The sequence below is a fragment of the Dendrobates tinctorius genome, unplaced genomic scaffold (genome assembly GCF_039654945.1).
Source record: "Dendrobates tinctorius isolate UK_male_01 unplaced genomic scaffold, ASM3965494v1 ptg000231l, whole genome shotgun sequence".
NCBI lineage: Eukaryota > Metazoa > Chordata > Amphibia > Anura > Dendrobatidae > Dendrobates > Dendrobates tinctorius.
This window is the reverse complement of record NW_027361898.1, coordinates 28893105-28918893: the sequence shown is the minus strand read 5'-3', so window position 1 is coordinate 28918893 and position 25789 is coordinate 28893105. Positions and strand designations below refer to the sequence as shown.

At 45.2% G+C, this 25789-nt stretch overlaps 1 protein-coding gene across 1 annotated transcript in view; it reads left to right on the top strand.

The window, feature by feature from the left end:
- LOC141059976 (ubiquitin carboxyl-terminal hydrolase 12-like) overlaps positions 1-20049 on the top strand; it is a 43156-nt gene extending 23107 nt beyond the window's left edge. Inside the window, exons 3-7 of the mRNA XM_073556217.1 lie at positions 12874-12950; positions 14549-14632; positions 16079-16276; positions 17823-17901; positions 18978-20049. Coding sequence (XP_073412318.1) covers positions 12874-12950; positions 14549-14632; positions 16079-16276; positions 17823-17901; positions 18978-19079 — 540 coding nt within the window. The 3' untranslated portion in view covers positions 19080-20049. The remainder of the gene's footprint in view (positions 1-12873; positions 12951-14548; positions 14633-16078; positions 16277-17822; positions 17902-18977) is intronic.
- The last annotated feature ends 5740 nt before the right edge of the window (positions 20050-25789 follow it).

The window sequence follows — 25789 nt, the reverse complement described above, 5'->3', positions numbered from 1 at the left end:
CCATACTTAACCCTAACCCTGACCCTGACCCTAACCCTTAACCAAACCATACTTAACCCTAACCCAAACCCTAACTAACCCTAACCCTGACCCTAACCCTTAACCAAACCATACTTAACCCTAACCCAAACCCTAAACCCTAACTAACCCTAACCCTAACCCTGACCCTAACCCTTAACCAAACCATACTTAACCCTAACCCAAACTCTAAACCCTAACTAACCCTAACCCTGACCCTTAACCAAACCATACTTAACCCTAACCCTGACCCTAATTCTAACCCTAACCCTGACCCTAACCCTTAACCAAACCATACTTAACCCTAACCCTGACCCTAACCCTAACCCTGACCCTAACCCTTAACCAAACCATACTTAACCCTGACCCTAACCCCAACCCTAACCCTGACCCTAACCCTAACCCTAAACCCCTTTAACTAACCCTAACTCTAACCCAAACCCCTAAATTCCATGGTTAACAAAAAAAAACGCATGTGCAAAAAAACGCATACATAAGCATGCCAATGCGCACATATGCGCACCCATAGGCTATAATGGCCATTTTTAGCGCAAAACGTGCGCATACGTGCGCATGCGCTTTTTTGCAGGGCCAAAAAATGCAACATGCTGCGTCTGGAAAATACCAACGCACACCACAAAAAAACGCAGCGCATGAAAATCGCATACGTGCGCATGCCAGCGCGCAGGTATGCGCACCCATGTTAAATATAGGGGAAAAAACGCATGCGCACGTATGCGTTTTTTTCCAGCGCTAAAAAACGCAAATGTGAAACCAGCCTAAACCCCCAGAAGTCATTCACTTCCTTTATATGATCAGCTATGACTAGAGTTGAGCGACTTTTGTTTTTTTAGGGTCGAGTTTCGTTTCGTGAAACCCGACTTTTCCAAAATTCGGGTCGAGCAAGATCGTCCGATTATAGGGAAAAGTCGGGGTCGTCCCGAAACACGAAACCCAATGTAAGTCAATGGGGAATAAAAGTCGGCAGTGAGAGGAGGACAGGAAACACACCTACAGTTCCCATTTGAATTTCAAAAGCATCAATTCTTCTTACTTAAGCTTGTCAACCTTAATTAACTTCATAATACAAGTTACGCACTGAAAAATGGGGGTTATTTGGCTAAAGTTGTGGGGGGGAGGGCTGGCTGCAGGTTTTCATGTGCCCTGGGCGAAAGAGCGCCCCTTTAACACATACCACAACTCATCATGCTCCGATACGGCAAAGAAATAGCGGTATAGTACAATGAAAAATACTTCACTTTTTACATCTCATGACGAGGCCCATCTATTTCTCCATACAGAATCATTGGTCCCATATAATGTTTGAAACAGTATATGATGAGCTCCACATAATGCTACAGTATATGTTGGTCCCCATGGATGAAGCTCCACTGTCTTATGGGCCCAAATAATGCTCCAAACATAATGGGCCCCATTTCTAATGCTCTAGTGTATAATGGGCACTGTAAATGCTGCTCCAGTGTCTGATGTCCACCTTTGGAATGTTCCAGTGTATGGTGGGCCCCATCTATCATTCTCCAGAGTATAGTGCTCCCCAAAAATTGCTGTCCCAACATTGAAAACAATCAAATAAGTCTCCTCGCTAGGGAATCCCTGTACTTGTCTGGACTCCTCGTCGTCCCCATCTTCCATCTCACTGCACAGTATTTCAACTTTGCAAGTGCTGTGATCCTGAGCAAGCAGGGGGGGGCCCACTCGTTGGCGACGGCACTGGCACAGGGCCCCTGATAGTATGGTGGTGTGTCTGATGGCGGGTGGGCCGAACCTGCACTTTCGTCTGCAGCTTCCTCTTTGTCACCGTGTAAGATGGAACTGTATATGGGAAGGGTAACCTGAATTTCATCAGGGTCAGATTCAGGTCGTGTAGCGTGCGAGGGGAATGTAGTGGTCTGGGTCAATGTACCAGCAGATTCATCGAGCAGTGGCTGGGCATCAGTGCACTTGTGTCGCCCCCAGGAGTACGGTCGCCACAGTGGCATTACCTTCTTCCTAGGGAGTGTGATGTCATGCTTGGGAGCAACGAACGATCTCTCTAGCAGGTTAACTGATTGGGCGGCGTTATTCCCACGAGTCATGACCCTCCAAACAGTGTTCATGAAGGCAAAGTGTTTGTTTTACGTGGGCAGTATGGTTGCAAAGCTGAACCTTAAAGGAATGTCCAGAAGGGCACCACCAGGAGTGGAGCCTACGGTTAAATTCGACTCCACCTGGGAAACCTCAACCATGCCAGCTACAGAACAGATGCACACATTGCAAGCTTAATTCCGTTAACGAACGAGACTCCATCATGCCCCGCGGTCCGAGTCCGGCTTACTAGAGGGACACGTGAGGCTCTGGCACATGAGATTGGCCAATAACTGGTGTGTCATGCCCTTACATGTCCGTGGCTGCATGTGCGCTACACTGAAAAGGCCAGCGTTTGTCGCTTACAGGTGCAGATAACCCGCTGAACAACGTTAGTGATGGGGATCACTGATTACAATTATTACCCGCGAACAATGATTTCCCAGTAAGTGCAGGTCAACCGCAGTTCCGGAATTAGGCCTAACCGTCATTCCTGAAAAAATGAAAAACTTACGTGTGCAAACCACAGGTGCTGTAGCTTGCTTAACAGCTCGCCAGCCGTTCTCACGCCCAGTATGGATTACACGTGATTGCACAAAGGTGAGAAAGGGTAACGTATCCCCAGATAACATGTATGGATAGCGTACACATTCAAAATATGTCTATACATCAGGAGGCAGGCTCAGACGGTGTTAGGCCCAGTATGGATTGCACGTGATTGCACAAAGGTTAGAAAGGGTACCGTATCCCCGGATAACATGTATGGATAGCGTACACATTCAAAATATATGTCTATACATCAGGAGGCAGGCTCAGACGGTGTTAGGCCCAGTATGGATTGCACGTGATTGCACAAAGGTTAGAAAGGGTACCGTATCCCCGGATAACATGTATGGATAGCGTACACATTCAAAATATATGTCTATACATCAGGAGGCAGGCTCAGACGGTGTTAGGCCCAGTATGGATTGCACGTCATTGCACAAAGGTTAGAAGGGGTACCGTATCCCCGGATAACATGTATGGATAGCGTACACATTCAAAATATATGTGTATACATCAGGAGGCAGGCTCAGACGGTGTTAGGCCCAGTATGGATTGCACGTGATTGCACAAAGGTTAGAAAGGGTACCGTATCCCCAGATAACATGTATGGATAGCGTACACATTCAAAATATATGTCTATACATCAGGAGGCAGGCTCAGACGGTGTCAGGCACAGTATGGATTTGACGGCCCAGACTACACAGCGGAGGAGCAGGGAGAGGTAAAGATTGCAAATGCTGGGGCCCTGCCCAAGCAAGGGGGCCCACTCGTGGGCGTCGGTACTGGCACTGGGCCCCTCATAGTACGGCGGTGTGTCTGACGGCGGGTGTGCACCACCACCGTCAGAGACACTTGATTGCACTATGAAGGACCCTGTGCCAGTGCCCGCGCCCAAGAGTCGGCCTACCCACCTGTCCAGGGCAACGGCACTCGCACGGTGTCGTGCGCTAGGTGGTGACCCCGGCCATGGGGGGGGGGAGGCAGCACAGTTAGGGAGTTTTAGAAAGTGGCATATGTTGATGTTGGACATTCAGCTGATGCAAAAGGTGAAATAGGTCAAGTCCCAGGAAGAGGTGGACCAAAGCAAGCCATTTTTCTGTCACCCTATGTGTCATCAGGGGAAGGTGGGACAAAATCCTTGGAAACCCATGCATGGTTCATTTTAATGAAGGTTAGATCATCCACATTTTGGGTTGACAGACGGGTCCTTTTTTCTGTCAGGATTGATCCAGCTGCACTGAAGACTCTTTCCGATAGCACACTTGCAGCTGGGCAAGCGAGCTCCTGTAAGGCATATTGTGCCAATTCAGGCCAGGTGTCCAGTTTAGCGGCCCAATAGTCAAAGGGGGAATGACCTGTGTGGGAGAACATCGATATGGGAGGAAAAGTAGTTTGTAACCATAGTTGACAACTGCTGTCTCCTGTCACTTTCCATCGATGCAGTATTACCAGTTGTGTGAGCGGTACTTGAAAAATCAGTCCACAACATTGTCATGAAACCCCTGTCTCCAACGCCACTTCTGCTGTGTGCACCACGAACACCTCTGCCAAGCTGCCCCCGTCCCGTACGGCTCGTGTGAGAACCATCACCGCTGCTGTGTGCTGGGAATGCCTCAAGCAACCGATTTACCAGAGTTGCTTGTTTATTAGCCAATATTAGGTCAAGGTTCTCTTGTGGCATGATGTTTTGTAATTTGCCTTTATAGCGTGGATCCAGGATGCTGGCCAACCAGTAGTCGTCATCGTTCATCATTTTGGCAATGCGGGGGTCCCTTTTTAGGATCTGCAAGGCATAATCTGACATGTGGGCCAATGTTCCCGGTGTCAATGATGCACTGCGAGTGCTGGTTGGAGGAGCACTTTCTGGCAAATCCACATCCCTCCAGTCACGCACAAACCCTGTACCAGACCTTGCCACGCCAACATTTTCACTTGCCCCACGAGATGCATCCTCCTCCCCAAAGTAATCATCCCCATCATCCTCCTCCTCCTCTTCTTCTTCCTCCACCTCGTCCAGGAGAGGTCCCTGAGCAGACAATGGCTGAATGTCATCAAGGATTCCCTCCTCCTCTTCCTCCTCATCAACATTGGCTGCAGAAGCCTGCTCCTTAAGGTGCGTCAAAGTTTGCATGAGCAGACGCATAAGTGGGATGCTCATGCTTAGGATGGCGTCGTCTGACTTACCAGCCGTGTGCATTCCTCAAAACACTGAAGGACTTTACAGAGGTCTTTCAGCTTCGACCACTGCACACCGGTCAACTCCATGTCTGCTCTCAAAGTGCCTGGCCGTGTATCCTCCCACAAATGCATTATGGCCTGCCTCTGCTCGCACAGCCGCTCCACCATGTGCAGGGTGGAGTTCCACCTTGTTGCAATGTCGATAATGAGGCGGTGGTTGGGAAGGTGGAGCAATCGCTGCAGCTTCTGCATACGAACGGAGCGTACAGGCGACCGGCGGATGTGCGCGCACAGTCTTCGCACCTTCTGGAGCAGGGCTGTTAACTCTGGATAATTTTTGAGGAAGCACTGCACCACCAGGTTCAAGGTGTGAGCCAAGCAAGGTATGTGGCTGAGTTTTGAAAGGGCTATGGCTGCCACAAAATTACGCCCGTTATCACTAACTACCTTGCCTGCCTCAAGATGTACACTGCCCAGCCATGACTCAGTTTGTCGCTGAAAGTACTCGGCCAGCACCTCGGCGGTGTGTCTGTCGCCCAAACACATCATCTGCAACACTGCCTGCTGACGCTTTCCACTAGCTGCTCGATAGGGGGACACCTCGTGTGCAACAGTGGCAGCTGCAGATGGAGTGCTCGTACGACTGCGCTCTGTGGACGAGCTTTCGCTTCTGGAGGAGGAGGAGGAGGGTCGAACGCCTACAGCCAACTGTTTACTATACCGTGGGCTAGGCAGCACTGTCCCACCACCGCTGTCCCCTGTGGACCCTGCATCCACCACATTAACCCAGTGCGCAGTGATGGACACGTAACGGCCCTGGCCATGCCGACTGGACCATGCATCAGTTGTGAGGTGCACCTTTCCGCTCACTGACTGCTTGAGTGCATGGACAATGCGGTCTTTCACATGATGGTGGAGGGCTGGGATGGCTTTGCAAGAGAAGAAGTGGTGACTGGGTAGGTCATAGCGTGGTACTGCATAGGCCATGAGTTCGCGGAAAGCTGCGCTTTCCACCAACCGAAAGGGCATCATCTCAAACGAGATTAGTTTGGCAATGTGGGCGTTCAAACCCAGTGTACGCGGATGAGAGACTGAGTACTTTCTTGACCTACTCATAGTGTCTGGGAGGGTGAGCTGGACTTGAGAGCTGCATATGGTGGAAGTAGCGGTGGACAGGGCGGACTGAGAGAGGGTTGATGATGGTGATGGAGTTGGTGTTCTTTCTGATGGCCTAGAATCAGTCTTTCGTTGATATAACAGTGGGATTCCCTGACTGCTGTGGCCTTGCAACGACACCTCAACATTTGCTGCTGTGCTAACCGGTGGGCTTACAGTGGGGGAAACAATGTAGCGTTGCTGACTACCTTCGTTGTGATCAGTTGCACATGTGGCACTTGAGGTTTGGTGTTGTGTCCACGCTTGCAAGTGCATGCTGGTTAAATGTCTAAGCATGCAACTGGTATTCAAATTTTTCCCTCGGCTAAAGGTCTTTGCGCACTTCTTACAGATAACCTTGGCCTGATCATGAGGATTTTGTTCAAAAAAGTGCCACACTGCACTCTTCCTACTTTGGCAGACATTTTGCGGCCTAGCACACTGTGATCTTTTGACCCTCTGGACAAGCTGTCCAGCAACTCTTTTGATATTTGGAACCTGTCTTTGGAGTGCTCCGGGCCTGCCAGATAACAGCTGTTGCGATGTCGATGTCTGCTGTGGATGCTCCTCATCTGAGCTACTGGAAGCAGCACCCTCTTCCCCCAATGGATGCCAATCTGGGTCAACAACTGGGTCATCCATCACCTCCTCTTCAATGTCATGTGCACCTTCCTCTGTGTCACCGTGTATGGTGGTATAGTGTGCGGGAAGGGGCACCTGAGTCTCATCAGGGTCAGAATCTGGCTCTGTACACTGCGAGGACAATGTAGTGCTCTGAGTGAATGTACCAGCAGAATCATCCATCAGCGGCTGTGCATCAGTGCACTCCATGTCAGATTCATCTTGGCCTGGGTAATTCACCATTTCACTTGATAATCCAGGCATGGTATGTGAAAACAGCTCCATGGAGTAATCAGTAGTATGGCCTGCGTCATCCTTCAATCTTGGTTGGGGTGAAGGACACAAGGAAAGGTGTGGTTCATGAACATGAGCCTCCAATGACGACTCAGTGCTTTTACTTTTTACAACTGAAGAAGAGGAGGCGATAGAGCTGGAGGCTGAGTCAGCAATGTAAGACAAAACTTTTTCCTGATGCTCTGGCTTTAAAAGCGGTTTGGCAAATCAGCAATAGAGAAATAACCTAAAACATAACTTTTAATAATAGATGTAAAAGCTACCAAAGATAGTAGTGCAAGTAAATCACTAAATCAAATGCCACAAATCATAATGGAGGTAACTGTATTAGTCTCTGTAACAGATTACTACCAATATATACATGTGGCTATTCCAAGTCCAAAATTTTGAGAGATTGGACCAAAAAGGTACTTGGACTAAACCAGTGCAAAAAAGGCCAAGTAAAAAATGAACAGTTTCCTTATCAGAGGAACTAAAGAGACCTCTACCCTGTAAAGGTTATCAAGGAATATGCCTATTCATGTATATAACAAAGACATCATAATAATAAGGCCATCAACATAATGTGAAAAGGAAAGATCTCACCACATGAAGATGGAGGATGTCCAGGATCAGATGTCCCATCAGAGTCATATCAGGTCAGGAAGAAAAGGGGGTTCACCCTATACAAGCCCTGTTTGAGCTACAAATACTGACACCCATGACTCCCGCCCTAACAAGGGCAGTCCAAATCTAATCCCTATAAACCATAGCCCTACAAAGTCCCTGTGCATCCCGACGCGTTTCGTCACTTAATGACTCTTCAGGGGACCTATTAGCACAAATTGGGCATCATCACAGAGTATACAGGCTGCCTCCTAAGATGACAATGGAGGCAGCCTGTATACTCTGTGATGATGCCCAATTTGTGCTAATAGGTCCCCTGAAGAGTCATTAAGTGACGAAACGCGTCGGGATGCACAGGGACTTTGTAGGGCTATGGTTTATAGGGATTAGATTTGGACTGCCCTTGTTAGGGCGTGAGTCATGGGTGTCAGTATTTGTAGCTCAAACAGGGCTTGTATAGGGTGAACCCCCTTTTCTTCCTGACCTGATATGACTCTGATGGGACATCTGATCCTGGACATCCTCCATCTTCATGTGGTGAGATCTTTCCTTTTCACATTATGTTGATGGCCTTATTATTATGATGTCTTTGTTATATACATGAATAGGCATATTCCTTGATAACCTTTACAGGGTAGAGGTCTCTTTAGTTCCTCTGATAAGGAAACTGTTCATTTTTTACTTGGCCTTTTTTGCACTGGTTTAGTCCAAGTACCTTTTTGGTCCAATCTCTCAAAATTTTGGACTTGGAATAGCCACATGTATATATTGGTAGTAATCTGTTACAGAGACTTATACAGTTACCTCCATTATGATTTGTGGCATTTGATTTAGTGATTTACTTGCACTACTATCTTTGGTAGCTTTTACATCTATTATTAAAAGTTATGTTTTATGTTATTTCTCTATTGCTGATTTGCTACTCTGTATCGTGAGAATTTGTGGGTATTTAATCCACTTTTGTGCTGTATTTCGCTTTAAAAGCGGTTTGCCAACTCCTAGAAAACTAAGCGTTCGAGGCCTTATGTAGCCAGACGATGACGCAGGCTCAACACCACCTGCATTCGGTCCTATTTTGCTCTTGCCACTACCATCAGATCCACCACCAACACCATCATTACCAGCTGCCAACCCCCGCCCAATTCCACGGCCTCTTCCACCAGCCTTCCTCATTTTTGGTAGAAATGTAGACAAAATCCAACAAACTATATAGTAATGTAAAACAAGGTACAAGGTGTCTATAGGACAGGGGAGATTTTGAATTTCTGCAGACACTTGTGGACACTGGACACTTTTGGATTGTGTGAGGCCCACTGAATATCTGAGCGCTCTGTCACAGGCTCGATGGCACAGCTGTGACCAAAGTGACTAGAGGATAAGTGAGATTTTGAATTTCAGCAGACACTTGTGGACACTGGACACTTTTGGATTGTGTGAGGCCCACTGATATCTGAGCGCTATGTCACAGGCTCGATGGCACAGCTGTGACAAAAGTGACTAGAGGATAAGTGAGATTTTGAATTTCAGCAGACACTTGTGGACACTGGACACTTTTGGATTGTGTGAGGCCCAATGAATATCTGAGCGCTATGTGACAGGCTCGATGGCACAGCTGTGACAAAAGTGACGAGAGGATGAGGGAGATTTTGATTTTCTGCAGACACTTGTGGACACTGGACACTTTTGGATTGTGTGAGGCCCACTGATATCTGAGCGCTATGTGACAGGCTCGATGGCACAGCTGTGACCAAAGTGACTAGAGGATAAGGGAGATTTTGAATTTCATCAGACACTTGTGGACACTGGACACTTTTGGATTGTGTGAGGCCCACTGATATCTGAGCGCTATGTCACAGGCTCGATGGCACAGCTGTGACAAAAGTGACTAGAGGATAAGGGAGATTTTGAATTTCAGCAGACACTTGTGGACACTGGACACTTTTGGATTGTGTGAGGCCCACTGATATCTGAGCGCTATGTCACAGGCTCGATGGCACAGCTGTGACAAAAGTGACTAGAGGATAAGGGAGATTTTGAATTTCAGCAGACACTTGTGGACACTGGACACTTTTGGATTTTGTGAGGCCCACTGATATCTGAGCGCTATGTCACAGGCTTGATGGCACAGCTGTGACCAAAGTGACTAGAGGATAAGGGAGATTTTGAATTTCATCAGACACTTGTGGACACTGGACACTTTTGGATTGTGTGAGGCCCAATGAATATCTGGGCGCTATGTGACAGGCTCGATGGCACAGCTGTGACAAAAGTGACGAGAGGATAAGGGAGATTTTGAATTTCTGCAGACACTTGTGGACACTGGACACTTTTGGATTGTGTGAGGCCCAATGAATATCTGAGCGCTATGTGACAGGCTCGATGGCACAGCTGTGACAAAAGTGACGAGAGGATAAGGGAGATTTTGAATTTCAGCAGACACTTGTGGACACTGGACACTTTTGGATTGTGTGAGGCCCACTGATATCTGAGCGCTATGTCACAGGCTCGATGGCACAGCTGTGACAAAAGTGACTAGAGGATAAGGGAGATTTTGAATTTCTGCACACACTTGTGGACACTGGACACTTTTGGATTGTGTGAGGCCCACTGATATCTGAGCGCTATGTCACAGGCTCGATGGCACAGCTGTGACAAAAGTGACGAGAGGATAAGGGAGATTTTGAATTTCAGCAGACGCTTGTGGACACTGGACACTTTTGGATTGTGTGAGGCCCAATGAATATCTGAGCGCTATGTGACAGGCTCGATGGCACAGCTGTGACAAAAGTGACGAGAGGATAAGGGAGATTTTGAATTTCTGCAGACGCTTGTGGACACTGGACACTTTTGGATTGTGTGAGGCCCACTGATATCTGAGCGCTATGTCAAAGGCTCGATGGCACAGCTGTGACAAAAGTGACGAGAGGTTAAGGGAGATTTTGAATTTCAGCAGACACTTGTGGACACTGGACACTTTTGGATTGTGTGAGGCCCACTGAATATCTGAGCGCTCTGTCACAGGCTCGATGGCACAGCTGTGACCAAAGTGACTAGAAGATAAGGGAGATTTTGAATTTCTGCACACACTTGTGGACACTGGACACTCATGGATTGTGTGAGGCCCACTGAATATCACAGCGCTATGTCACAGGCAGAAATTGGCTAGTGTATCACAAACTACAAGGTGTATGTAGAATTGGGCAGAATAGGAATCTCCCTAGAGTGCAGGTCTGTAAGAACGGAACATGTCCTCGTTTTATTCTCACAGAGTGACACACTGATGGCTTCACTGTGGCTGTGATAACAGCCGTTACACGGTACTGTGTGAGGAGCGTACACCGCTGTATGGTGTGAAAAAATGCACGCTCAGTACCTCAGCATGACAAAAAAAAAATTGGGATTGCTTTTAAAAAAGAAGTTTACGGAGCAGTGGGTAAACGGCAATGCAGGAATGTCAGGAAGCCTTAGAAGGCAGCCCAACAACCAACACCACTGATACACCACTATATAGCCTCCCCTTGCACTGCACACACAGTGACTGGTGTGTTGTACAGGCAAAATCGCTAGCAGCAGAAGCAGTTTTTGGTGTCTTCTTCCCTGCCTAACGCTCTCCCTACAAAATCAGCAGCAGCAGCAGCTCTCCCTATTCTGAGATCAGCATGAGTAACATGGCGGTCGGCGTGCACGCCCTTTTATACCCCCTGTGACGCCCCCCAAAGCAAGCCAATCTCTTACATGCCCTTCTGAAAGATGGTGGTGACCCGTGCCTATGTCATCACGTTGCCCACAGTGTCCGTGGATCCTGATTGGCTGAAAAAGAGCGCAAAACAAACTTTTGAAACGCGACTATGGCGCGTAAGTCGCCGACCTCGTGGCCGACCTCATCCTAGGGTCGGGTTTTGTTTCATGAAACCCGACTTTGCCAAAAGTCGGCGACATTTGAAATTTTTCGACCCGTTTCGCTCAACTCTAGGCTATGACTTTTATGATTACCCCTCTGAAGCAGGGAGGAGTAAATGGCATTTTATTTTTGGTTCTTGCAGGTCACAGTAACTTGTAGTTTTCATCTGTTCCAAATGGCAATATTAATCATAAGCCTCCAAGAAATCCCGTGCTTGAGTCACTGTGTACATCTAGCAGTTTCTAAGGCACTTAGTAACTTCAATGGCATTTTTACAAGACATCATTATTCGGGCACAATAATTATCGTTAGAAGAGATGAATTTTTTTCTTATATATAAAAAAACCCCTCAGCACTCTGTACAGTCATTTTGGTTAGCTGCAACTAATTATTGGTCTTTCTCTGTCAATGTTTTTCCTCCCTCAATTTTTTTTTGCTCTCTAATATTTACCATTCCCATGCAGGTCTATGTACTGTGCAATATACCAACTAATGTGCACTGGAGCTATGAGATGGTGAGCACAGATATCTGGATCTTCCGCTACCAGCAGAGTGGTGGTCCGCTATAAAGATGGCCTAATAAGCTTCTAACACCCCCCCCCATGATCCGCTGCACCATACGTTTTATCTTCAGCGGCTGCTGCAGGGGGATGTAGTAGTCACTCAGATTAATGGCTGTCTTTAAGGCCCCGTCTCACATAGCGAAATCGCTGATGCGTCACCGATTTTGTGACACAACATCGATCTCACCTGCGATCTCGCTACATGTGGCACATAGCGGCGACCGGCTGGATATCACTGATCGTGCTCGAATGTCCTGGGCCATTTTTTCATCGTCGGCGTCCTGCTGGCCAGCATGCATCGCTGTCTTTGACGCCGACGAGTGACATCGTTGGCGACGCAGAACTCAAGGACGCAGGCTGGAATAGTTTAGAATAGCTGCTGTGTAACAACGCATCAGCGATCCCTACCAGGTCGTATCGTTGTCGGGATTGCTGGTACGTCGATGAAGAGATCTGCCTGTTTGGCAGTTTTCTAGCGATCATGTAGTGACGCACCAGCGATCCTAACCAGGTCGTATCGTTGTCGGGATCGCTGGTGCGTCGCTATGTGAAACGGGACAATTAGGTGATGCATAGTTGCTGCCTACTTTGGCTTATAAATATGATCCCCTGCAGAGGGACTTCTCCTTTGATGATAGTATGCATTGGATGTCGGGGGCACATTCACATTGAACAAACCTTAACGCAAAGCAAAAGTGTGATTTCTTTCTAGGTAACTGCTTCATTACAGTTCATTCCTGTTTTTGCCGTAGATGCCTCCACAAATACTAAATATAAGGATATATGTGAAGTAATATGCCCCCGTGTTCACCGTTATTGTAACACTGATGTAACTCTTGACATTGAGATGCTGATGACCTTCCATATCATAAGGTTTACATGCTTTATTTCTGTCTGCTTATCAAGGTTAGTAGCAAAGATGAAGATTTCTTGGATCTCTCAGTGGATGTGGAACAAAATACTTCCATTACACACTGCTTAAGGTAAGCCATAGTCACAAGCCATAAAGATTGTTGTGGCGGCATTGTTTTTTCCCACCTTATTTGCTTAGGTTCAGGTTTGCATGATAAAAATGTGCTTTTGGCTAGCTTATATCGGGTATCTGGATCTCTAAAAGACGTTTTCACACCAACAAAATACATTTTAATGAAATTTGAATGAATAGATCTTGGAATACCAATAGCTTCTACAGTTAGATGTGTTAGAAAAAAAAGGTCCTGTGCATAGATAATCTTATACATGTGCCCCTGTTGTGTACTGAGTAATGGCTGTGTCTGACCGTGCAGGAACATGGTCTGATCATACCACAGCTCCTGGGCAGGTGAAGGAGAGAGTATACAGACAGGACAGCATGGGATAAAATCTGTTTCTTTCTGGGAGGTAAAACATGTTTAAGAACAGACAGGGAAATGTTTTTAGAGCTTCTAGATTTAGCTTCCTCAGCTCTGCTGTATTGCTAACTCGCCCACACCAGCATCTCTGTGTATACAATGTCCATAGACAGTGAGGTGCTCATCACAGGAGGGGGCGGATCGGACTAGCGGCGCTGCTGTATCCCAGCAATGATAAGCTCCTGGTTCTAAAAGAATCATTGTAAGCAAACAAAATTTGCGTTTTTAACCCCCTTAGGCCTGTTTCACACTTCCGTTTTTTCAAATCCGTCAAAATCCGTTGTTTTCCGTAAAAAAACGGATCCGCCATTTTTTGCAGGATCCGTTTTTTTTTGTCCCATAGACTTCCATTACGGTTACCGCGGATCCGTCAAAAAAACGGATCCGTTTTTAAAAAAACGGATCCGTTTGCATCAGTTTCCGTCAAAAAAACGGAAACGGATCCGTTTGGCGGACACAAAAACGGAAGTGTGAAACGGGCCTTACTCATGCTGTCTTCAGATTACATAGCAAAAACCTGCTGTAAGATTTGCTCTAAGAGCTGCTCTCCACTTCATGAATTAGGCGCCTGTTACTCAAATTAGGGACTAGACTAACTTCTCTACTGTTAATTATGCTACATTTTTCATTAATTTGTTGACTGGTCTTTGCCTTACCCCAACCCAACCCTGTCGATTTTGGCACAGCTTGCCAAAACTGGCATGAATATGCTAAAAGTCGTTACAGATTTTTTAAAAATTCTTCCGTTTGGAAGATAACTCCCTCCTAGTGATGAGCGAATGTGCACGTTTGGGTGTCATCAGAGCATCTTGGGCGTGTTTAGATACCATGTTCGAGTCCCTGCAGCTGCTTGTATTGTGGCTGCTCAACAGCCTCAACACATGCAGGGATTGTCTCACAAACAGGCAATCCCTTCATCTGTCTAACAGCTGCGAGACATGCAGCCGCCGGCACTCGAACATAGTATTCGAGCACGCCCAGATAGTCGGATAGCACCTAATCTGAGCACTTTGCTTATCACTCCGCAACGAATAGCCTCACTACTTTCTTATAAATTCAAAAACCATAAGAAATATGAATAAAATAAAATATGCTCATATAATTTTGTTTCCACAAATTCTCTGCTGCGGAAATGTGCTAACTGTGGAGTTAGGTACAGCCTTTCTACAGCTTTCCTTGTGTTCCCGCAGGGGGTTCAGTAATACAGAAACACTATGCAGTGAGTACAAATATTACTGTGAGCAGTGTCGGAGCAAACAGGAAGGACAGAAGAGGTGAGAGACTTATTTGTCTTTTACTATATTGATGCTAACTGTACTGTTTATTGTGGTTTAAAACTTTAAACAAGATGTGGTGAGTTCTCATTGAATGGAAGTCTTCAAACAGAGGATGGACAGTCATCTGTCTGAGATGGTTTAGTGACTCCTGCATTGAGCAAGGGGTTGGACACAATGACCCTGGGGGTCCCTTCCAACTCTAATATTCTATGAATAGTTCTTAATTTTGAAAGTTTTTGCTGCAATCTTTCTCTTTATGTAGCTCTATGTCTTTTTGTTATAGCCAAGAGCTTCTAGGAAAAAGATATTCTAAATGCGCCGTACACACCAGACTAAATCAACCAATCCTGGTGATTTTGCCTGGCCATCTGATGGCATTTGATGGCCTTTGACACCTGGTTGCCAACAGAGGGATAAATCGGTTTAGTTCTGACATTTGATCCTTTTTCTCTCTAGCTAGATGAACCCTGGCATGGTTGTCTAGAACAGACTTTCTCCATGCTCCTACTAGAGAACACTTGCCTGAAAACATACCGCAAAACCTCCGCTAGCAATGAACATACTGCACAGCAATGGTAAAACCACATTTTTGTGCACGTGTTCAGTCTTTTGTCACTTCTTTTAACCACTTCAGGGTTCGGAAACTGTCAAATGGTTAAAAGGAGTAACCTGCTCATTCTTCGGGAGGCTACGGTGCAAAAAACTGCAGAGCAACCATCAAAGCGGCACCCGGAGACAGGCCACTGGCTTGTTCCTGAAGCTGCTTTGCCGAAAAAAAACTTAGTGGCTGCATCAGCAAAACAACGGCTTGATCTTCATATAGCCTAAAACTGTTTCAGGCAAAAATAGACTAATAAACAGTGCAGGGGTCTTCTTTTTTCACTTTTATCATTAGTTTCTAAGTTTTTTATTTCCTTAAGTCCACAAAGATTTTATGTCACTCACACACAGCACTTCATTATTGCTTTTGTATAAGCTATAATATTTCTTCAGGTAAGAACCCAAAGTGTTCAAATCTACAAGTAATGATAGGTAAAATATTGAGGAGATCATAGCTGTGATAAAGTCTCCAAATCAGAGGAAAGAGTATGCCATGATCCCATGCAGGGATAGCCTTAAGATGCAGAGTGGCATGGAGGTCTAGCAGGCATGTCCACAAGACGGTAGGGAACAATCTGGGATTTCCTTCAGAGGCAGTTGCCATGCACCTTTTATTATGAAACGCTGCATTTCTCACACTTTGTCCTCTGAGCAGACAGGCCATTTCTCGTGTCTCCAACCGCACAGCAGGCAGTCTTGTACTTGGCACTTGAGGACAATTCAATTTTTGTTTGTTAATTTCTTTTCAAGTTTAGTGTCGGTGACCTTCTGTTTTTTTTCCGAAAACTATTATTGTGTAATCCGATGAAGTGCTTGCTAAGTGTGCTTCACATGTGTTGGCAGGATGAGAGTGAAGAAGTTGCCTATGATCTTAGCCCTGCACTTGAAAAGGTTTAAGTACATGGACCAGCTGCACCGATATACCAAACTTTCCTACCGCGTGGTCTTTCCACTTGAACTGCGGCTCTTCAACACTTCTGGGGATGCCACTAACCCTGACCGAATGTATGACCTCGTAGCAGTGGTGGTTCACTGTGGCAGGTGGGTAAAAGTCAGGTTCTTCACGTGATTAGTAGTTTTCTATCAGCAGATATCTGTGGGATATGTTATAGCTTTCATCCTTTATGGTAAACCTAGATAATAAGTTGTGTTGGATAATTAATAAAGTCATGGCTTCATCTCAAGCAATCCTTGAAATAGCCTGGGCTAGTCACTGTATTATTGAATGACAAAGGCTGCCAGTCCTTACTTAACTTTGTGAGCCTTCGAGGCTAATAACTTGTGATGGAATCAAAATGCAACGTTGGATGAAGAAGAGGGATCCGCAAAAAAAGCGGCAGACGATGTGAGAATAAAGTTTTAGCGAAGAAGCTCCAGGATGGATCCCTTCTTTACAGCCCCCTAGTAACCACACAGTAATGTCATATTCCCTAATTGCCTTGCGTAAATCTTCATATTCTCACAATACTCACCTTATGGTTCTTTTAGCACAGAAAAGAGTAGCAAAAAGACCACCGAATAAAAAAAAAATGAATAAAGAAAATTAAATAAACAGATTACACATAATACAAAAACAAATAAAAAGAAAGGAGGAAATATGCAGGTACACAAAGGGGAGTCTATAGGTCAGAAATGAGACTTGTGCAAACAAAGGCATAGTCATAAATGAGGTGCTCAAGAATGCACGAAAATAGCACTGACAAGTAAATGCTGTAAAAATAAGTGTGGTATATCTATATTCTGCCCAGATATAAAGTGCTAGAGAACAGTGTCTGCTTACCCATCATAGATCTGGACTCTACACAGCCTTCCTGCAACCCCTGACGCGCGTTTCGCTTGCTCGCTTTATCATAGAGGGAGTGGTTACCTTATGGCTCGTTCACACGTCCGTTTTTCTTGTACGAATGTGATCAGTGTTTTTTACCGATGACCATCGGACCTATAATATCTATGGGATTGTTCAGGTGTCTGATTTGCTTTTATTCGTACCTAAGAAATTAGCACAAAAGTGCAAAACCTAGTGCGATATTGATCCAAGTGTTGGATAAAACTCGCCAATGCAAGTCTATGGATCTCGTAAAAAAAAAAAAAAAAAAAAATCAGACTTCACTTGGAGGCCATCCTTTTACTGTCTGACAGGAGAAGCTTGTAAAACCTCCATCAGATCATCCTAGGAAAATTGATGAATTTCTGACCAAATGCTGATGAAAAATGACTGGTGTGAATGAGCCCTTACTGATTCCAACCTGGGCCCCAAAATCAGACTTGCTTTCTGATTGCATGTGATATAAATGTTAAATGGAAGCACAGGTAGCTTAGGATTGACCCGTGTAAGAGTTGAATTCCCACAAACATGTGCCTCATGGGTAATAAAGGTTTCTTTTGCCATTAGGACCGAAAACATATATTTTTTTATCGGTTTTTATGGCTCTTGAGATTGTTACCTCCTTTCATGTACTAGGTACGCTCATTGTTTTATATGTTTGTCCTTTTCCCATATAGTCACCAGCTTCCTCATGTAAGGAGCGCAGCACTTTAATCCCAAAACCAAGAGAATAACATTTTACAATTTCCATTTTTGACACAGTGGCCCAAACCGTGGACACTACATCACCATCGTAAAGAGTCATGGATTCTGGCTGCTGTTTGACGATGACATTGTAGAGGTTTGTTTTTGTCCTGCTTTTTCGTAATACTTGTTTTATTATTTTTTATTATTTTTTATTTAAAAAAAAAAAAGAAAAAGGGGTACCTGTCCATTTTTAATAAGTGTTGCAATCTGTGTACAGTCTCATGGAAATGCCATGGTCAGGCAGCAGAGCCACAGTGTGTACAGCCAAGGGATTATTTCTTTGTAAATGTAGACATTGGAGCCATTGGTGAGCCATGACTATGGAAACCAGAATGTAGCCGTATAGAAAGGTTGGATAGAAAGATATAGGGACGACAGGTGGATGACAGTATGTGGGGAGAGAGAAATGGCGGACACTAACCTACACCAGTAATGCTGGTAGAGGCAGTATGGCACATGGATCCTGGGCTTTTTATAGAGAATGTGGGGTGATCTCACCGATCCCCGTAATTTCAGATGGAGCTCTGCGTTGTCTGCATCTGCCCTTGTAGACTGTGAGCCCTCGAGGGCAGGGTTCTGTCTTCCTCCTGTACCAGTAGTGACTTGTATTGCTTAAGATTACTGTACTTGTTTTTTATTATGTATACCCCTCCTCACATGTAAAGCACCATGGAATAAATGGCGCTATAATAATAAATAATCTGATCAAAATCAGCCTGATCAGCATGACCTGTATCCATAATGGGAAAATTAAATTACGAGCACTTATATGACGGACTTATACCTAGCATTAATTGGCTGTGTATCTTTATGCTATATACTTATTTATTTACTATACTTTGCTTATACAGCGCTATCTTACTCCGCAGCGCTTTACATATATTATGATCACTGTCCTCATTGGGGCTCACAATCTAAATTCCCTATCAGAATGTCTTTGGAATGTGGGCGAAACCCACGTAAACACGGGGAGAACATACAAACTCCTTGCAGATGTTGTCCTCGGTGGGATTTGAACCCAGGACCCCAACGCTGCAGTGCTAACCACTGAGCTACCACTGGTTTTGTTTCTGTGCACATTTTGGGGATGATGCAGGTATAAGATATTATGCAAAGATTTCCATTTGATAAACCTCATCTAATATTTTAATGCATGGTTTTCGCCAACAGAAAATTGACGCCCAAGCCATTGAAGAGTTCTACGGTTTAACATCAGACATTTCCAAAAACTCAGAGTCAGGATATATCCTATTCTACCAATCAAGAGACTGAACCCCAGAATTGGGTTAAAGAGAATTCCTATTCATGAAGGACGAACTGTTGGAGAGTGGATGAGGAATCTATGTCCTATTTGGAGATGAGGGGAGACGTCCATAACGGCTGCCACCAATATCCGTTTTCACTTCCTGGATGATTTCGCTTTTGGTTCTTATTGCTATCAGCCGTACAAAGCAGATCTCCTCTACTTTAGTCTGTCTTCTCATACCCAGGTGTAGGGGTTTCCATTACCCAAAATTCTAAACTTTCCAAAGTCTCCGTGGGATTAAGAAAAATTGCATAGTGAAGAGCTGACTGGTGTCCATTGAGTGTAATGAGTCTGCCAGACCCAAGCTAAGAAGATGGCACTTTGTTAGACAGAGGACAGCCGTGGTTTGGTGCTCAGTTCATTCACAATCAAAAATGTTACCATTTGAGAAATGTGATATTCATCAGAAGGAATCGCTGTTTCATATCATGTCATGTCCCTGCACCATCTTGGGTGATTCCTACATTCCATACATTTTGCTGTAGCACTCCTTGTAGTGAGTGTTAAGAAGCTGCTGTACTGCACACTAAATAATGGGATCACTTAATTTTTTTTATTTTTGTTATTTAATTTTTCTTTCAATATGTTTTTTTCGGAAATTTTAGCACCTTTTTTTAAATTGTTCAAATTGTCCTCTGAAAATACTACTGCAGAGATGGACATAGACTGACAAGAGTGCAAAACTGTTAAAGGGTTTCTGCCTGCAATCATGAACTCCTTTTCGGGATTTTTCAGGATCAAGTCACAGGGAGATTTTCCCGGTATTGTCAGTCATGCTACTGTCATTCGGTCCTGAAAAACGTTTACTGCTGGATTCCAGAGTCCTTGCTCTCTAGGCTTTTTGCAATTGCTGTCCAAAAACCTCAGTTATAACGAGACAGGTGATGAAGGTTTATAGTGTAAAATCCTCTAAATAAAGTAACCCATTTATCCTTACTCGGAGTAGGGTGTAATCTTTGTGCCCGTTCACCCTCTTTACTATACCTCTGAGCTGTTGCCACTGCTGTGATACTACATGGTGAAATTTCCTTCCAAGGACAGAAGGTTTATGCTGATCATATAGGCGATTTTTATGCGGTAAGTTTCCTCATCCCTGAAAAAAAATTTGCCTGAGCAAAGGGATTGTTGAGAAATAAAGGCTTGTTACTAGTGATGAGCGAGTATACTCGTTTCTCGGGTTTTCCCGAGCATGCTCGGGTGGTCTCTGAGTATTTTGGCGTGCTCGGAGATTTAGTTTTCGTAGTCATCTGCATGATTTGTGACTTGTAGACAGCTTGAATACATGTGTGTAATGCCTGTTTGTTGGGGAATTCCCACATATATTCAGCCTGTCTACAAGTCTCAAATCATGCAGCTGAGACAACGAAAAAGAAATCTCCGAGCATGCCAAAATACTCGGAGGACACCCGAGCAACGAATATACTCGCTCATCACTACTTGTTACCGCTCCGCTCTCGTAGTGTGATTTAGCTTTGCATATGTTCTAAGCTTTCCCCCCATCTGCACTATTTTTTTTCCAAAATCGTGCTGACATTGGGCATCACAGCACCTGCCATTTTTGGCACATGAAGCAAGACATAGGAATTGCCATAATCCTTATCGATTCAGTACAGCCGCCCTGGTTGTCTCTACCAAGACCAGAAGTGATCACATCCTATCCATTACTAACTTGTCCGCAGAGGCAACCGACGGGCCGAGAACACTGGAGTTCTGTTGCTGGAATGGCTGGGGGTTGGAGTAGTAAGTGTTATTTATTCTTTATTTTATAATGATCCTTTCATTTTGGCAATTTTTTAAAAAAAAGTCATGGAAAACTCTAATGTTAAAAATATGTAAAGTTTGGTAAAAAAATTTTAAAGTATGACTGATGTAGAGGGCTCTCTAAACACCTCATTGGCTAAACTGGAGACCAACATGGCAATCTTTTAATTTTTCACATTCTTAAAATGGATATTTGAAAGGCAATTCGTTTAATATGTTTTTGCTAGCTAATCTGAGAGCAACAGGATGTAGGGACAGAGACTCTCATTCCAGTGGTGTGTCACTTAGGGCTCATGCAGACATCCGTGTATCTCGTCTGAGCACAGATCACAATGCACAGTCTCCTGACCCAAACTTGACAGCCTCCCTTTATTTCCAGTTCTTTGGAACAAAGATTGGTAAGCAGAGGTCATGGAGTGTGCAGGGGAGAAACAGAACGACGGCCATTTTGCGAGCAGCGAGAAACGGCCGTCTGTTTTTCTCCTGCACTTTTTTTTTTTTTCCTGGATGCATGATTTGAAATTCTAATGTGAACAACACCGATAGATGCGATGCACTGCATATTGCTCTTCAAAAGAGCGTTTTGAAGACTATACCGCCATATGCTGGGGCTGGTGCCTTATCCGCTACTCTGGAAGATTCTCACAAGCATTTAAGACTGTCGAGTTCTGATCGTGAGACCTGCGGACAGTTCATGCATTGCAGTCTGTGCTCGGGCCAAGATCCATGGACAACTGCATGAGCCATTACTGGGCTGCTTTATTAGTACTCATAAAATCATTGTTTTATCACTAGAGGACTACTTGGTCTGCTACCAGATTGTTTAGATTGTCCAACCACTCCCCCTCAGGGAATTGGCTGCTTTCTGCCTCTGCAGTGTACATAGAAAGCTGCCAATCAGAGGTGTGGCCAGTGTTATACAGAGCTCAGCATTTAGAGAACTGCTGGATCTGCAGTAGAGAAAACCAATGATCAGCCCAGTAAGTGACACATTGCTGGAATCAGGGTCTCTGCCCCTACATCGTGCAGCTCTCAGATGGGGGTACCAAAAACTTAACAGCAGCAGCCTGTCAATTTATTATGTCAGCGCTCACAGATTTGGATGCAAGGTTGTCGTGGATCTATGTAGTACTCCGCACCCAAATCTGTGCACTATAGATAATCTGTCATCAGACATATCCTAAACACCCTAATGCTTTGGTGTGTGCTCCTCTCTGCTTTCTAGATGGATTTCTAAGGGCACATTCAGACGTCCATTCAAATCGGTCCAGAAATGGACAACAGTGCGCTGTCTGGCCGCAGCTCTCCTGACCAGAGTATGATGGCTTCATGTGTTTATATGAGGCTTTCATGCTAAGATGGGGACCGCTGTGGCCAGTCCGTGCATTGCAGTGAGTGATTGGACTGATTTGCACGGATGCCTGAATGAGCTCTTAATCTCTGATTACTTTATATGGCTCAAGCATGAGGGCACCCTTTCTAGTTATTGAATGGAGGATCTGTAAGTAGCAGCTCATCCATCACATGGGAGATCCTGCAGACTTACAGCACTGCACAGGGGCAGCTGAGTGCTTCATCTATTCTTAATTGCTTCGCTCACCGTAGTTTCTCTTTTGTCTCACTGGGGGACACAGGAACCGTGGGTGTGTGTGGTTTCAGAATTGGCGGCATTGTCCTGTCGTCCTCCATTCCTAATTATGCACCAGGACAAGGTTGTTTTGCGGCCTCCTAACTTTTCTTCCCAAGGTGGTATCGGCCTTCCACTTGAACGAGGATATAATCCTTCCGTCAATTTGTCCCGCTCCAACCCATCCTTCTTTGAATAAGCTAGACCTGGTCAGGGCGATAAGGATCTATCTGGCCAGGACCGCTCCTTTCAGGAAGGCGGACTTGCTCTTTGTTATCCCCAGTGGGGTGAGAAGAGGCCTGCCGGCCTCTAAGGCAACAGTTGCCCGCTGGATCAGAATGGCAGTTCTTGAAGCTTACAGAGTAAAGGACAGGGTGTCCTCTGCTGGGGTCAAGACCCATTCAACCCGGGCGGTGGGCGCCTCCTGGGCGGTACACAACAGGGCATCAGCCATGCAGTTGTGCAAGGCTGCCACATGGTCGTCTGTGCATACCTTTTCAAGATTCTATAAAGTCCATACCTATGCCTCAGCGGACGCCAGCCTAGGCAGAAGAATCTTGCAGGCGGCAGTGGTGAGTTCTCCGACCTGAAGGAAGTTTCTGTCTTTTCCCACCCCAGGGACTGCTTTTGGATGTCCCACGGTTCCTGTGTCCCCCAACAAGACGAAAGAAAACAGGATTTTGGTTGCTTACTGTAAACTCTGTTTCTCAGAGTCTTCATTGGGAGACACAGCGCCCTCCCATGATTTTATTACGTGTAATGAATATATGATGACTTACATGATAATGTCTCCTCCTACTGCTTTTTCACTAACTGATTGTCCTACAGCCGGTCGGAGGGGTGTATACTGCGGAGGCAGAGTTAACTTTTTTTCATGCATAGTGTCAACCTCCTAGTGACAGCAGCAACACCCACGGTTCCTGTGTCCCCCAATGAAGACTCTGAGAAACAGATTTTACGATAAGCAACCAAAATCTTGTTTTCCAGCTTCCTCTGACATTGACACAAAAATAGTTTGCTAGGAGCTTAAAATTTGTTCCCATAGTCAAACAGCTGAGCCCAAACCTGATGTCACTGTGTATAATGCCAAATATCAGCCACCATTGGAGAAGTGGAAACCTGTTCCCTGGGGGTGATGAATCGTATTTCACTATATGGCCAACTTATGGGTTTTGGGAATTTAGGTTTGACGGATGCATGCAGATTCCGACCCCCTAGAATTCACCTTTTACTGTGCAAAGGGAAGGTCATAAAGATGTGGGGAAACATCAGGGATGAGCACAGGGCCGTGGCCTCCACCTAGGTGTGGTGGTCAGATCACCACATACTTCTCGCCATATGGAGTACTTTAGTGACCCCTATCAATGCATATAGCCTCTGCCATGCTTCCTTACTCATTGGTCACAAGCAAATCCTACATTTATAGATGTCCTCACTCCTCATGTAGAGGAGTATGTGCAGATCCTACACTCGCGGCATATCCACAGGATAACCATGAATACATGACACAGTTCCCACTCCTGGGACTCCCTCCTGTCTCCTGAAAGTTGCTTGTCACCCGCCACTTTCCGTAGACAGGTCGCCATGCATGTGGTGGTCTCTATTCATGCTTATGGAAGTTCAGATCATTACAGCATTATATTGTGGGGCCCATTCTTGACATATCTGTCACATTTATGGCATATCCCATGCATTTTCAATATGGGAAAACCCACACAAGCAGCGTTTTACCTGGCTGGTTTAGTAATGAGAAACCTATACACCATGTACCTACATGTAACAGTTTACAGCACCATAGTCGGCAACACGCATCAGAAGTGCAAGGCCAATATCTGAGAGAAAGGCACACCTTTATTAATGTAGCTAAAATAAAAGGCACACACTATATTAGTATAGAGACAGCACAAGTACAGACTAACCGGATGGGAAAACACCTGCATAAGGATATTTGCTTGCAATTTCAAGATCTACCACAAGATGGCAGTGTGTAAGATCAAAACAATATTTGCATACTGTCAAGTAGAATAAAAAATAAACTAAAGCGGAGGGTATAAGCTACTTAATTAACTACACAAACGTGTGGGGTCCCAAAAGAGGCCTCTCAGAAGGGTTGCTAATGCTAACAAAAGGGGGGAAAACAGTCCTTGAAGGAGGCACGGAAACAAGAGGTATCACTTAGTACCGCAGTCAGCGTCACAGGATAGAACAGCAGTGAGCCAGCGACCGGTTGCACTTGATGTATGTTTCGCTTGAAAAGCTTTGTCCTGGGGTAAGTGTTACATGCTTTCCAACTTCTGATGACGTTTTCCAAGTGATGTCATTGTTGGGTTCAGTGGCTCTCTGATGTTCTTCCTTATGTCTCTTTTGCTGTATTACTACGGTAAAGCTTTGTTTATATTCATCAGTCAATCAAATTTTCTTTTTTTTTTCTTCTTTTTACTTGTGGTTATACACTGTCATCTCGTGGTAGACATTGAAATTGCAGGGTGTACATTCTTGCCCATGGTCATGTGATGTCCCTATACTCCTATTTAATTTTAGGTTTACCAATAAAGATGCTGTTTTATCTCATATATTTGCCTTGCACTTCTTCTTTTTTGCTTTGTAGTGTACAATACAGCCCGGATCCCTCGGACTGGAGCCTGACATTGCTTGTATCGCTGTCTGACAAGTCAGCGCATGACTGAGACACATCCAACACACTGGGGAGACTTCTGCCAGTACACAGTGTGCTGCAGTGACGTGTTTAACCCCTGAATAACAATGAAAGACAGATTACGTACAGGACAGTATAAGTGGGGAATGCTCTTAGCTCCTATACAGAGGCTGGCCGGACAGTGCATGTATTAGTTATGCCATAGAGCGTTGCAAATACCGGCTAGTTGGGCTACTCAATTTATGATACATTTCAGACCTTAAGGTTGTGTGCACACGCTGCGGAATGGGGTGCGGATTTGGCCGCGCGGATTTTGTAAAATCCGCAGGTCAAAAGACTTGCGGTTTATCTGCGGATTATCCTGCGGTTTGGTCCTGCGGTTTCACCATCTCCACAATGGTCATGTCAATTCTTTCTGCGGTTTCGAAACCGCAGGAAAACCGCGCGGAAAAATCTGCACCGTCTGCACAGCGGTTTTTTATTCCCATAGGGAACAATGGTACTGTACACCGCAGCAAAAACTGCTGCGGATCCGCAGCGGCCAAATCCGCTGCGGAACCGCAGCAGAATCCTCATTTTTCACAGTCTTTTACTAGGCATTGCTCCTACTAGCCAGTTTCCTACTCCACACT